The sequence below is a fragment of the Lepisma saccharinum genome, chromosome 9 (assembly GCF_977018435.1).
Source record: "Lepisma saccharinum chromosome 9, izLepSacc3.1, whole genome shotgun sequence".
Classification (NCBI taxonomy): Eukaryota; Metazoa; Arthropoda; class Insecta; order Zygentoma; family Lepismatidae; genus Lepisma; species Lepisma saccharinum.
Genome location: NC_139237.1, coordinates 24,366,453 through 24,380,529, shown reverse-complemented (window position 1 = coordinate 24,380,529; position 14,077 = coordinate 24,366,453). Strand labels below are relative to the sequence as shown.

The window sequence follows — 14,077 nt, the reverse complement described above, 5'->3', positions numbered from 1 at the left end:
TTCTTGATGTATATATACGATGTGTCAATCTGTGAGTGCTCGTTTCAAGGGTTTCTTCTCGTGCTTTGATGAACAAGAATACAAGAATGTTATGGTGTTCTTCTGAACACTCCCAAATGTTAACCTCATTTCCACCTACTTCACCTCAGCAACTGCTGTCCTGGAGACCAACGAGGCTCTGGCGTCTGAACCTACGGCCAGCACAGTCCCTTGTAGTGTTGTGTGATTTGAAATATTCTTTTTAAGTACACTTTATGCACAGATAGGAAAATCCGGAGTGGACCTAGAGTATAAACTGGGATCCGAACCACTTTGTGTTTCCACAGGGTATCGAACCGGGTCCCTATGATCACAACGCGACGACGTTACACTAAGCCATCGGGGAGCCTACCTTTGTATGGTTTTATGTGTCTCCTGGGTATTGCTCATATTAATATATGTGCTGAGTGCTCCAGTACCGCCTCGGTACTGGAGCACTCATGGCGATTTTTTATACATTGTAAGGGGCTTGGCCTCATATAATATGACGTTTGAAAAGAGCCTAAATGCTGACGCATACAAAATTTTAATTTCAATCAATCAATAGCATTCTTCCTTGAACATCGGTAACAATTAAAGAAAATTATTGGCTAGTTATTATTACAACAAAAAAAACAACTCTTATTATTATTATTATTATTAATAATAATAACAATTCTAATATCAATTATTATGATTATTTATAATGTAATTGTTTGTATATAAAAATAATGTACTATTAAGTAGTTAATACCAGTTATAATACGTGTAATTAAATAGGATAAAGAACACACGCAGCGTGTTACATTAAATATAGATCATATATTAAGCTTTCATTGAAAATAATTTAGTTGAGATCGGGTTGTTGGTTTCAGAGATATAGTCATGTTTTCGAATGTCAACATCAACCATCTTGGATTGGCCGCCATTTTTAATAGCTATTACTTTCAGATGGCAATCATGGTTTTTTACCATCCATTCATAAGTATGTAACTGTGGTATAAAGCAAAATTAGTACCCCCAAATTATACCAACATGTTGGTTATCCCATAAACTATATGAGCTAACCACTCCGCTAGAGGGGCCGGCAATAAGAATTGTGCTGAATCCTCTCACAAGACACAACTGTTCTACGTGGTGTACGAATAAACTATTTTTTTCACCAACCTTGCTACGAAAATGCCGAACTCGAACTGCGACTCGCAATGTCGTAATGTTCGTGAACGCCCACAAGAATGAGGGTCATTGTATACAGCGTGTTTGAAAAAGAACTCCCTTGTTTTAATGTGTCCTAGAATCTGTACAAAGTGACATACAGTATTCTAGTTTGTGGTGTTTGATTCATCAACTCTCCACGTTTGGCACCCTTGCAGTTGGTAGATCTGCTTGACCTTGAGACGGCACCAGTGCTGTGTTTTTTCCTTTGTTCCCTCAGTTCAGTTCCGGCGTTCGTGTAGTGCAGAGCAACTCAGCAACAATGTGTACTCCGCAACAGAAAGCGCAGTGTGTTATTTTGTTTGTGAAAACTGAGTCAGTTATAACAGTGCAAACGTAATTTTAGACGTCAGTATGGTGGTGAACCACCTACAGCAAAAACTATCCGTCATTGGCTAAAGTCTTTCAAGGAAACCGGTAGTGTTTTAAAAGGTAAATCACCAAATAGACCGAGAACTTCCGAAGATGTTGTTGAACAGATCCGTGTTTCGTGTGTTCGGAGCCCGAAGAAGTCATTGGCCAGACGTAGTCTACAATTAGGAGTGCCTAAAGGTACAGTGTATGATGTTGTTCGTAAAAGACTAAAGTTGCGCGCCTACAAATTGCAACTGTTACATGATGTGAAACCTACTGAAAAAATCCAAAGGTATGAGTTTGCTGTTGACTTTCTACACAGAATTGATGATGATGACAATTTTTTACCAAAAATTATCTTTTCTGACGAGGCTACATTTCATGTCAGTGGAACAGTTAATCGTTATAATTGTAAAATTGGGGGGGCAGAGCATACACATGAAGTTATTCAGCATCAACGTGACTCTCCCAAACTTAATGTCTGGTGCGGTTTCATGGAAGATCGTGTGGTTGGTCCTTTCATTTTTGTAAGAAAAAACAATAAACGGGGGCGTTTACCATGACATGTTGACAGAGTACGTCTTTCACCAAATGGACGATATTGAGGCGGAAAAGGGGCTTGTGTTTTTCCAACAAGATGGCGCCCCACCTCATTACAGTAAAAAGGTGCGTGCGGTTCTTAACACTCGCTTTCCAGGAAGGTTGATAGGCAGGGCTGGCACAATACCTTTTCCACCACGAAGCCCAGACTTAACCCCACTGGAAGTTTTCTTTAGGAGCCACATAAAAAATGTTGTTTACAGTGCTAGGATCAGAGACATAAATCATTTACGGGAAAGAATCGTCGCTGCGGTTGGGACAGTTACACCTGAAATGTTGGTGAATACGTGGCGAGAAGTGGAATATTGTCTGGACGTGTGCAGGGCAACAAATGGATCCCACGTTGAGGTGTACTAACATTGAACAAAACTTGAAAGAATCCTCTTTCATGATATGTACTCATTGATGTAAGTTTTCGTTACTTTCCCTATTAAATTTATTCTTAAAACTACGTGAAGACCTCTACATTCCCTGTAAAGATAATAAGGTCTCTAAAAATGTGTTGTTTACCCACTTTTCCTATTGAGATGTCCATCAGCTTCTCTGATCAGTCCCCGAATTAATCAGCGAATGCTTTTCGAAGACACAACAACTAAGCGGCGTCGCCACGGTGGCAACGGAAAAACAAACTGAGGGGATATCAAAAGGTTATTGTGATGTTTATTGAGACGTGCTGTTTCCCGTGTTTCTTCAAGAAGCGATAACTCCATCTCTAGGTGACGGAAACTCATGGGACTTGGACAGTCAGTTCAAAATGTCGATGCTGGTTGCCAAGGACACGCTTTACGTGGCCCCGCCCGATATTGCTTCTATAAACCTACGCCGTATAATCTGTCGCAATATACATAAAATATCTATTTTTGAGTTGCCTATTTCAATAAAATCACATTACTCCAAATTCTTATCTACACATTGATATATGCAACATCCCCATTTCAACTGTCACATTTCAAAATCATTGAAACAGCTGTATCTTTCCGCAAGATTAATTGTACGTCGACCGTAAAATACCTACGCTGCATGTCATGGGAAAATGGCAAAACATTGCACAAAAGAGTAGGCATTAAACTCACAAATAGTATGTATCTCACACAGTCTACAAAGGTAAGAAAAACTGCAATAGGTTATCCGAAAGCTAAAATGCAAGTTTTAAGTAACCCGCCACCACATTACAATGTCGAGTTGACCATCAGCACCTTCGCATTTAATGAGGTAACAGTTCATGTTCGACTTCAATCATAATGAATGTATGCCAAAGGTTAAATGTGCTATTCCTGGATATCATAGTACATTGGTCTAGAAATAAAATATCAACAACTGCGTATCGAAATCCAACATACACAGGGAGATGGAAGAGTACAATGAACACGATAGTACATGGCCTAAGCTGAAGGGAAAGAAGAATCTCCCCAAAGGGAAAAACATTCACATAAAAAAAGCAACACATCATAGATACAAAGAAACTTAATGGGTATCGACCACCCATAATTAAAAGAGCTTTCCATGGAATAGAAATGCAAAGACGTTAAAAAAAGATAAACTTTCACAAAGTATTTATTTGCAAAAAATGCTGTTGCATAGGTAATCAGTAATGATGATACAAGAGTACGTATCACTGCGCTGTATGGTGTAATTAATGGATATTTTACACGTTATTGCATGAGATACAGAGTAATTTTTACGAGTCACGTATCTAATGTAAACATTAGCAAAGAAATTGACTATTTTTACAAGTCTTTTGGAACATCGTATTTTTGTATGTATGTACGTACCAGAATGTGTACGTCTCTAAATTACAGTTTACGAGATTTCATTAAATGTAATTCTTTATTTATGCATTATTAGGTTGTCCCAAGATGCGATGATATTAAGATGTTCCCACGCACTACCCAGCTTTACCAAAATACACCGGCTACTTTGTGTAATGAAACCACCCAAGTGCTAACAGAACAAGGATTGTGCTTTGCCATTAATTCCAATGTCACAAACAACTTTGATGACACATCCAGGTTAGTAAGAAATTACCAAGATGTGTTTGATTTTAGGAAACCAAATCTACTCGTAAAAGCCCAAGGGAAATTTAATATATGCCATTTAAGTTGATAATGCAAAATATATCAGAAATGAAGAGTTTCGGTCAAGTTCATTGATATTAAAGGAGAAAGCGAATGTCATCATGAACGCTACAGCTAGAGTGCATTTTCAAGAGTAGATGTAATTGACGAGTTGACAAACCTCTTTTGAGCCACAGTGTTGCCAACCCACCCCAAGAAAATTTCACCATATGATATTTTACAGGCGAAGCTAACCTACATATATGAATTGGCAACACTGACTAGTCGCTTCACAAACCTTTAGATTTTTAAAAATTTTGCCATATGATATTTCAGAGGCAAAGCTAACCTACAAATAGGAGTTGACAGCGTAATATTTTGTAGCCTTCTAAGATGATACGATGAAGAGTTGGTGACGCTAACTGGCAATAGTGGTGTTGCAGTGTTAATGTCACCCTCTCCTCCTCTGTCTTTTCTAGCATACTGATCTATTGCATGCTAACCAAACCTCTTAAGCAATATTGGGAGGCAGGCTCTTCTCTCTTGTAACGCCACGGGCAGAAACATGCATACCTCTGTCCTCCACATGTATGTATGTAATGCGATTTTGGGGGGAAGAAGAAGGGGACCAAATTTTGAACTTACGGCTTAATTAATCAACATGCATGCTTCATGTTTGACTTTTTTATTTCTAGTTCGACATGAGATACACACAATTTTACTTTTTGAAGTACCGTTAATATTTCTGATTAATTTTACTGTCCAAAAGTGAGCAAATTCAAAGCGTGATCTATCGTGAACTAAACTAACCTCACTTACCCACCCACATATAGCCTTACAGGTGACTCAAAGGCAGAAAGTAGTGCATAGCGTGACAGGTCGATCTATCGTGAACTAAACTAACCTCACCCACTCTCTCTCTCTCCCTCTCTCACACACACACACACACTATGCCCTTCAGAGTAAGGTAGCTATATCACTTGTAAGGGGCTGACGGTGGCCAACACACACGATCTATTGCAAACTAAATTCACCTACGACATAAGCCATGGACACGCACACCAAGCCTTCCCGATAGGGTATAAGCAACTAACCTCTTGCAATTGTTTTTATATTTTATGACGGGGAAAATTAACCTACAGCTAGCAACACGGTTTGAGCTGCTTTCGACGAGTAGTGTTACCAAACTTACACTTTGCAAATAGGTTAAAGCTAATGCTCTACAGCTAGAAGCTTGAAATATATACACACAAAACACCCTAGCAGAGTATGCTAACTTACCTCATGTAAAAAATATTACCTAGCACGTGTTTTAACGGGTTAAGCTGTGACATACAACTAGCGATCGACAAGACCACCTGACGAAAATAAGACACACAGACAGAGAGAGTGAGACAGGTTATACGCAGTTTTTTCCTACACATGTACTGGGTTTAAAAGGTAACTTGACACAACTATTTCATTCACCTCCTATCAAATAATATAATAACAACAGGTTATTGATACTTGGTGCCAGAACATAGTGGTTTTAGACTGTAAATTCAGCCCGATTATTCTATTTGTGAAGAAAAAAAAATGATGATGCCTGCATTTGGAATATTTAATTCTTTTTTCTTGGCTTACGTGCCCAAGTAACCTTGCGTTCAATTCACGGAAGCTATGACGTGTATTTCCTGTTTCGCGAACATACGAGAACCTTTCACAACTGTTTTTAATGTTGCATCAGATAATATATTGCAAGTGCGTGTTGGTTGTGTATATAAATCTAGTTTTGGAAATGGACATGAATATAATGTCAAAATTATTGCATAACTTAATGCATTAATAATAGAAAAAGGACATTTATTGCACTGCGCTTTCTAGCAAAGGTATTATTGTTTGTAAATTTGGAATGCAAACAGTTCAGTTCCCGGCACCTCAGAGATTCGAATACTGTTAGGTTAAACAGCATAACAATTTCATCACTGACAGCAAGCATTGTCATATGGACAGACGATTATTATTTTTTAAGACCTAGTAATAAGTTATAACCTGAGTTGTCTTGCAAGTCTCTCGAGTTTGATATCTGGTGAAGGAATATGATGCCACTATAAACTGTACGCAAGATAGGCAGTCCGTGGCATGAGATGGAATGTCTGTCAACCTGTAGTAGCACCATTTTGAATTCGAAAAATTCCTATGCCATGATGATCTATGGGTTTTGTATAGTTTTGAACAACCTTTAAAAAGTTTTGAATCCGATTCAGTTTTTCGTAATAACGAATTCAAAAATGCTACTACAGGTTGACGCCTCAGTAGCACTTTCACCAAATTCAACGGAAACGATGCCATTTCGTAGTCTAGGTTATGTATCGTTTTGAACAACCTTCAGAAAGTTTTGAATCCGAAGGACAACTTCAAAAATTCAAATTCAAAAATGCTACTATAGCAGCACTTGTTTTGAATTCGAAAAATTCCTATGCCAGGATGATCTATGGGTTTTGTATAGTTTTGAACAACCTTTAAAAAGTTTTGAATCCGATTCAGTTTTTCGTAATAACGAATTCAAAAATGCTACTACAGGTTGACGCCTCAGTAGCACTTCCACCAAATTCAACGGAAACGATGCCATTTCGTAGTCTAGGTTATGTATCGTTTTGAACAACCTTCAGAAAGTTTTGAATCCGAAGGACAACTTCAAAAATTCAAATTCAAAAATGCTACTATAGCAGCACTTGTTTTGAATTCGAAAAATTCCTATGCCAGGATGATCTATGGGTTTTGTATAGTTTTGAACAACCTTTAAAAAGTTTTGAATCCGATTCAGTTTTTCGTAATAACGAATTCAAAAATGCTACTACAGGTTGACGCCTCAGTAGCACTTTCACCAAATTCAACGGAAACGATGCCATTTCGTAGTCTAGGTTATGTATCGTTTTGAACAACCTTCAGAAAGTTTTGAATCCGAAGGACAACTTCAAAAATTCAAATTCAAAAATGCTACTATAGCAGCACTTGTTTTGAATTCGAAAAATTCCTATGCCAGGATGATCTATGGGTTTTGTATAGTTTTGAACAACCTTTAAAAAGTTTTGAATCCGATTCAGTTTTTCGTAATAACGAATTCAAAAATGCTACTACAGGTTGACGCCTCAGTAGCACTTTCACCAAATTCAACGGAAACGGTGCCATTTCGTAGTCTAGGTTATGTATCGTTTTGAACAACCTTCAGAAAGTTTTGAATCCGAAGGACAACTTCAAAAATTCAAATTCAAAAATGCTACTATAGCAACACTTGTTTTGAATTCGAAAAATTCCTATGCCAGGATGATCTATGGGTTTTGTATAGTTTTGAACAACCTTTAAAAAGTTTTGAATCCGATTCAGTTTTTCGTAATAACAAATTCAAAAATGCTACTACAGGTTGACGCCTCAGTAGCACTTTCACCAAATTCAACGGAAACGATGCCATTTCGTAGTCTAGGTTATGTATCGTTTTGAACAACCTTCAGAAAGTTTTGAATCCGAAGGACAACTTCAAAAATTCAAATTCAAAAATGCTACTATAGCAGCACTTGTTTTGATTTCGAAAAATTCCTATGCCAGGATGATCTATGGGTTTTGTATAGTTTTGAACAACCTTTAAAAAGTTTTGAATCCGATTCAGTTTTTCGTAATAACGAATTCAAAAATGCTACTACAGGTTGCCGCCTCAGTAGCACTTTCACCAAATTCAACGGAAACGATGCCATTTCGTAGTCTAGGTTATGTATCGTTTTGAACAACCTTCAGAAAGTTTTGAATCCGAAGGACAACTTCAAAAATTCAAATTCAAAAATGCTACTATAGCAGCACTTGTTTTGAATTCGAAAAATTCCTATGCCAGGATGATCTATGGGTTTTGTATAGTTTTGAACAACCTTTAAAAAGTTTTGAATCCGATTCAGTTTTTCGTAATAACGAATTCAAAAATGCTACTACAGGTTGACGCCTCAGTAGCACTTCCACCAAATTCAACGGAAACGATGCCATTTCGTAGTCTAGGTTATGTATCGTTTTGAACAACCTTCAGAAAGTTTTGAATCCGAAGGACAACTTCAAAAATTCAAATTCAAAAATGCTACTATAGCAGCACTTGTTTTGAATTCGAAAAATTCCTATGCCAGGATGATCTATGGGTTTTGTATAGTTTTGAACAACCTTTAAAAAGTTTTGAATCCGATTCAGTTTTTCGTAATAACGAATTCAAAAATGCTACTAAAGGTTAACGCCTCAGTAGCACTTTCACCAAATTCAACGGAAACGATGCCATTTCGTAGTCTAGGTTATGTATCGTTTTGAACAACCTTCAGAAAGTTTTGAATCCGAAGGACAACTTCAAAAATTCAAATTCAAAAATGCTACTATAGCAGCACTTGTTTTGAATTCGAAAAATTCCTATGCCAGGATGATCTATGGGTTTTGTATAGTTTTGAACAACCTTTAAAAAGTTTTGAATCCGATTCAGTTTTTCGTAATAACGAATTCAAAAATGCTACTACAGGTTGACGCCTCAGTAGCACTTTCACCAAATTCAACGGAAACGATGCCATTTCGTAGTCTAGGTTATGTATCGTTTTGAACAACCTTCAGAAAGTTTTGAATCCGAAGGACAACTTCAAAAATTCAAATTCAAAAATGCTACTATAGCAGCACTTGTTTTGAAATCGAAAAATTCCTATGCCAGGATGATCTATGGGTTTTGTATAGTTTTGAACAACCTTTAAAAAGTTTTGAATCCGATTCAGTTTTTCGTAATAACAAATTCAAAAATGCTACTACAGGTTGACGCCTCAGTAGCACTTTCACCAAATTCAACGGAAACGATGCCATTTCGTAGTCTAGGTTATGTATCGTTTTGAACAACCTTCAGAAAGTTTTGAATCCGAAGGACAACTTAAAAAATTCAAATTCAAAAATGCTACTATAGCAGCACTTGTTTTGAATTCGAAAAATTCCTATGCCAGGATGATCTATGGGTTTTGTATAGTTTTGAACAACCTTTAAAAAGTTTTGAATCCGATTCAGTTTTTCGTAATAACGAATTCAAAAATGCTACTACAGGTTGACGCCTCAGTAGCACTTTCACCAAATTCAACGGAAACGATGCCATTTCGTAGTCTAGGTTATGTATCGTTTTGAACAACCTTCAGAAAGTTTTGAATCCGAAGGACAACTTCAAAAATTCAAATTCAAAAATGCTACTATAGCAGCACTTGTTTTGAATTCGAAAAATTCCTATGCCAGGATGATCTATGGGTTTTGTATAGTTTTGAACAACCTTTAAAAAGTTTTGAATCCGATTCAGTTTTTCGTAATAACGAATTCAAAAATGCTACTACAGGTTGCCGCCTCAGTAGCACTTTCACCAAATTCAACGGAAACGATGCCATTTCGTAGTCTAGGTTATGTATCGTTTTGAACAACCTTCAGAAAGTTTTGAATCCGAAGGACAACTTCTAAAATTCAAATTCAAAAATGCTACTATAGCAGCACTTGTTTTGAATTCGAAAAATTCCTATGCCAGGATGATCTATGGTTTTTGTATAGTTTTGAACAACCTTTAAAAAGTTTTGAATCCGATTCAGTTTTTCGTAATAACGAATTCAAAAATGCTACTACAGGTTGACACCTCAGTAGCACTTTCACCAAATTCAACGGAAACGGTGCCATTTCGTAGTCTAGGTTATGTATCGTTTTGAACAACCTTCAGAAAGTTTTGAATCCGAAGGACAACTTCAAAAATTCAAATTCAAAAATGCTACTATAGCAGCACTTGTTTTGAAATCGAAAAATTCCTATGCCAGGATGATCTATGGGTTTTGTATAGTTTTGAACAACCTTTAAAAAGTTTTGAATCCGATTCAGTTTTTCGTAATAACAAATTCAAAAATGCTACTACAGGTTGACGCCTCAGTAGCACTTTCACCAAATTCAACGGAAACGATGCCATTTCGTAGTCTAGGTTATGTATCGTTTTGAACAACCTTCAGAAAGTTTTGAATCCGAAGGACAACTTCAAAAATTCAAATTCAAAAATGCTACTATAGCAGCACTTGTTTTGAATTCGAAAAATTCCTATGCCAGGATGATCTATGGGTTTTGTATAGTTTTGAACAACCTTTAAAAAGTTTTGAATCCGATTCAGTTTTTCGTAATAACGAATTCAAAAATGCTACTACAGGTTGCCGCCTCAGTAGCACTTTCACCAAATTCAACGGAAACGATGCCATTTCGTAGTCTAGGTTATGTATCGTTTTGAACAACCTTCAGAAAGTTTTGAATCCGAAGGACAACTTCTAAAATTCAAATTCAAAAATGCTACTATAGCAGCACTTGTTTTGAAATCGAAAAATTCCTATGCCAGGATGATCTATGGGTTTTGTATAGTTTTGAACAACCTTTAAAAAGTTTTGAATCCGATTCAGTTTTTCGTAATAACAAATTCAAAAATGCTACTACAGGTTGACGCCTCAGTAGCACTTTCACCAAATTCAACGGAAACGATGCCATTTCGTAGTCTAGGTTATGTATCGTTTTGAACAACCTTCAGAAAGTTTTGAATCCGAAGGACAACTTCAAAAATTCAAATTCAAAAATGCTACTATAGCAGCACTTGTTTTGAATTCGAAAAATTCCTATGCCAGGATGATCTATGGGTTTTGTATAGTTTTGAACAACCTTTAAAAAGTTTTGAATCCGATTCAGTTTTTCGTAATAACGAATTCAAAAATGCTACTACAGGTTGCCGCCTCAGTAGCACTTTCACCAAATTCAACGGAAACGATGCCATTTCGTAGTCTAGGTTATGTATCGTTTTGAACAACCTTCAGAAAGTTTTGAATCCGAAGGACAACTTCTAAAATTCAAATTCAAAAATGCTACTATAGCAGCACTTGTTTTGAATTCGAAAAATTCCTATGCCAGGATGATCTATGGTTTTTGTATAGTTTTGAACAACCTTTAAAAAGTTTTGAATCCGATTCAGTTTTTCGTAATAACGAATTCAAAAATGCTACTACAGGTTGACACCTCAGTAGCACTTTCACCAAATTCAACGGAAACGGTGCCATTTCGTAGTCTAGGTTATGTATCGTTTTGAACAACCTTCAGAAAGTTTTGAATCCGAAGGACAACTTCAAAAATTCAAATTCAAAAATGCTACTATAGCAGCACTTGTTTTGAAATCGAAAAATTCCTATGCCAGGATGATCTATGGGTTTTGTATAGTTTTGAACAACCTTTAAAAAGTTTTGAATCCGATTCAGTTTTTCGTAATAACGAATTCAAAAATGCTACTACAGGTTGACGCCTCAGTAGCACTTTCACCAAATTCAACGGAAACGATGCCATTTCGTAGTCTAGGTTATGTATCGTTTTGAACAACCTTCAGAAAGTTTTGAATCCGAAGGACAACTTAAAAAATTCAAATTCAAAAATGCTACTATAGCAGCACTTGTTTTGAATTCGAAAAATTCCTATGCCAGGATGATCTATGGGTTTTGTATAGTTTTGAACAACCTTTAAAAAGTTTTGAATCCGATTCAGTTTTTCGTAATAACGAATTCAAAAATGCTACTACAGGTTGACGCCTCAGTAGCACTTTCACCAAATTCAACGGAAACGATGCCATTTCGTAGTCTAGGTTATGTATCGTTTTGAACAACCTTCAGAAAGTTTTGAATCCGAAGGACAACTTCAAAAATTCAAATTCAAAAATGCTACTATAGCAGCACTTGTTTTGAATTCGAAAAATTCCTATGCCAGGATGATCTATGGGTTTTGTATAGTTTTGAACAACCTTTAAAAAGTTTTGAATCCGATTCAGTTTTTCGTAATAACGAATTCAAAAATGCTACTACAGGTTGCCGCCTCAGTAGCACTTTCACCAAATTCAACGGAAACGATGCCATTTCGTAGTCTAGGTTATGTATCGTTTTGAACAACCTTCAGAAAGTTTTGAATCCGAAGGACAACTTCTAAAATTCAAATTCAAAAATGCTACTATAGCAGCACTTGTTTTGAATTCGAAAAATTCCTATGCCAGGATGATCTATGGTTTTTGTATAGTTTTGAACAACCTTTAAAAAGTTTTGAATCCGATTCAGTTTTTCGTAATAACGAATTCAAAAATGCTACTACAGGTTGACACCTCAGTAGCACTTTCACCAAATTCAACGGAAACGGTGCCATTTCGTAGTCTAGGTTATGTATCGTTTTGAACAACCTTCAGAAAGTTTTGAATCCGAAGGACAACTTCAAAAATTCAAATTCAAAAATGCTACTATAGCAGCACTTGTTTTGAAATCGAAAAATTCCTATGCCAGGATGATCTATGGGTTTTGTATAGTTTTGAACAACCTTTAAAAAGTTTTGAATCCGATTCAGTTTTTCGTAATAACAAATTCAAAAATGCTACTACAGGTTGACGCCTCAGTAGCACTTTCACCAAATTCAACGGAAACGATGCCATTTCGTAGTCTAGGTTATGTATCGTTTTGAACAACCTTCAGAAAGTTTTGAATCCGAAGGACAACTTCAAAAATTCAAATTCAAAAATGCTACTATAGCAGCACTTGTTTTGAATTCGAAAAATTCCTATGCCAGGATGATCTATGGGTTTTGTATAGTTTTGAACAACCTTTAAAAAGTTTTGAATCCGATTCAGTTTTTCGTAATAACGAATTCAAAAATGCTACTACAGGTTGAAGCCTCAGTAGCACTTTCACCAAATTCAACGGAAACGATGCCATTTCGTAGTCTAGGTTATGTATCGTTTTGAACAACCTTCAGAAAGTTTTGAATCCGAAGGACAACTTCAAAAATTCAAATTCAAAAATGCTACTATAGCAGCACTTGTTTTGAATTCGAAAAATTCCTATGCCAGGATGATCTATGGGTTTTGTATAGTTTTGAACAACCTTTAAAAAGTTTTGAATCCGATTCAGTTTTTCGTAATAACGAATTCAAAAATGCTACTACAGGTTGACGCCTCAGTAGCACTTTCACCAAATTCAACGGAAACGATGCCATTTCGTAGTCTAGGTTATGTATCGTTTTGAACAACCTTCAGAAAGTTTTGAATCCGAAGGACAACTTCAAAAATTCAAATTCAAAAATGCTACTATAGCAACACTTGTTTTGAATTCGAAAAATTCCTATGCCAGGATGATCTATGGGTTTTGTATAGTTTTGAACAACCTTTAAAAAGTTTTGAATCCAATTCAGTTTTTCGTAATAACGAATTAAAAAATGCTACTACAGGTTGAAGCCTCAGTAGCACTTTCACCAAATTCAACGGAAACGATACCATTTCGTAGTCTAGGTTATGTATCGTTTTGAACAACCTTCAGAAAGTTTTGAATCCGAAGGACAACTTCAAAAATTCAAATTCAAAAATGCTACTATAGCAGCACTTGTTTTGAATTCGAAAAATTCCTCTGCCAGGATGATCTATGGGTTTTGTATAGTTTTGAACAACCTTTAAAAAGTTTTGAATACGATTCAGTTTTTCGTAATAACGAATTCAAAAATGCTACTACAGGTTGACGCCTCAGTAGCACTTTCACCAAATTCAACGGAAACGATGCCATTTCGTAGTCTAGGTTATGTATCGTTTTGAACAACCTTCAGAAAGTTTTGAATCCGAAGGACAACTTCAAAAATTCAAATTCAAAAATGCTACTATAGCAGCACTTGTTTTGAATTCGAAAAATTCCTATGCCAGGATGATCTATGGGTTTTGTATAGTTTTGAACAACCTTTAAAAAGTTTTGAATCCGATTCAGTTTTTCGTAATAACGAATTCAAAAATGCAA

At 36.3% G+C, this 14,077-nt stretch overlaps 1 protein-coding gene across 1 annotated transcript in view; it reads left to right on the top strand.

The window, feature by feature from the left end:
- LOC145992596 (uncharacterized) overlaps positions 1 to 14,077 on the top strand; it is a 171,218-nt gene that overhangs the window by 17,680 nt on the left and 139,461 nt on the right. Inside the window, exon 3 of the mRNA XM_083128953.1 lies at positions 4,033 to 4,196. Coding sequence (XP_082985079.1) covers positions 4,033 to 4,196 — 164 coding nt within the window. The remainder of the gene's footprint in view (positions 1 to 4,032; positions 4,197 to 14,077) is intronic.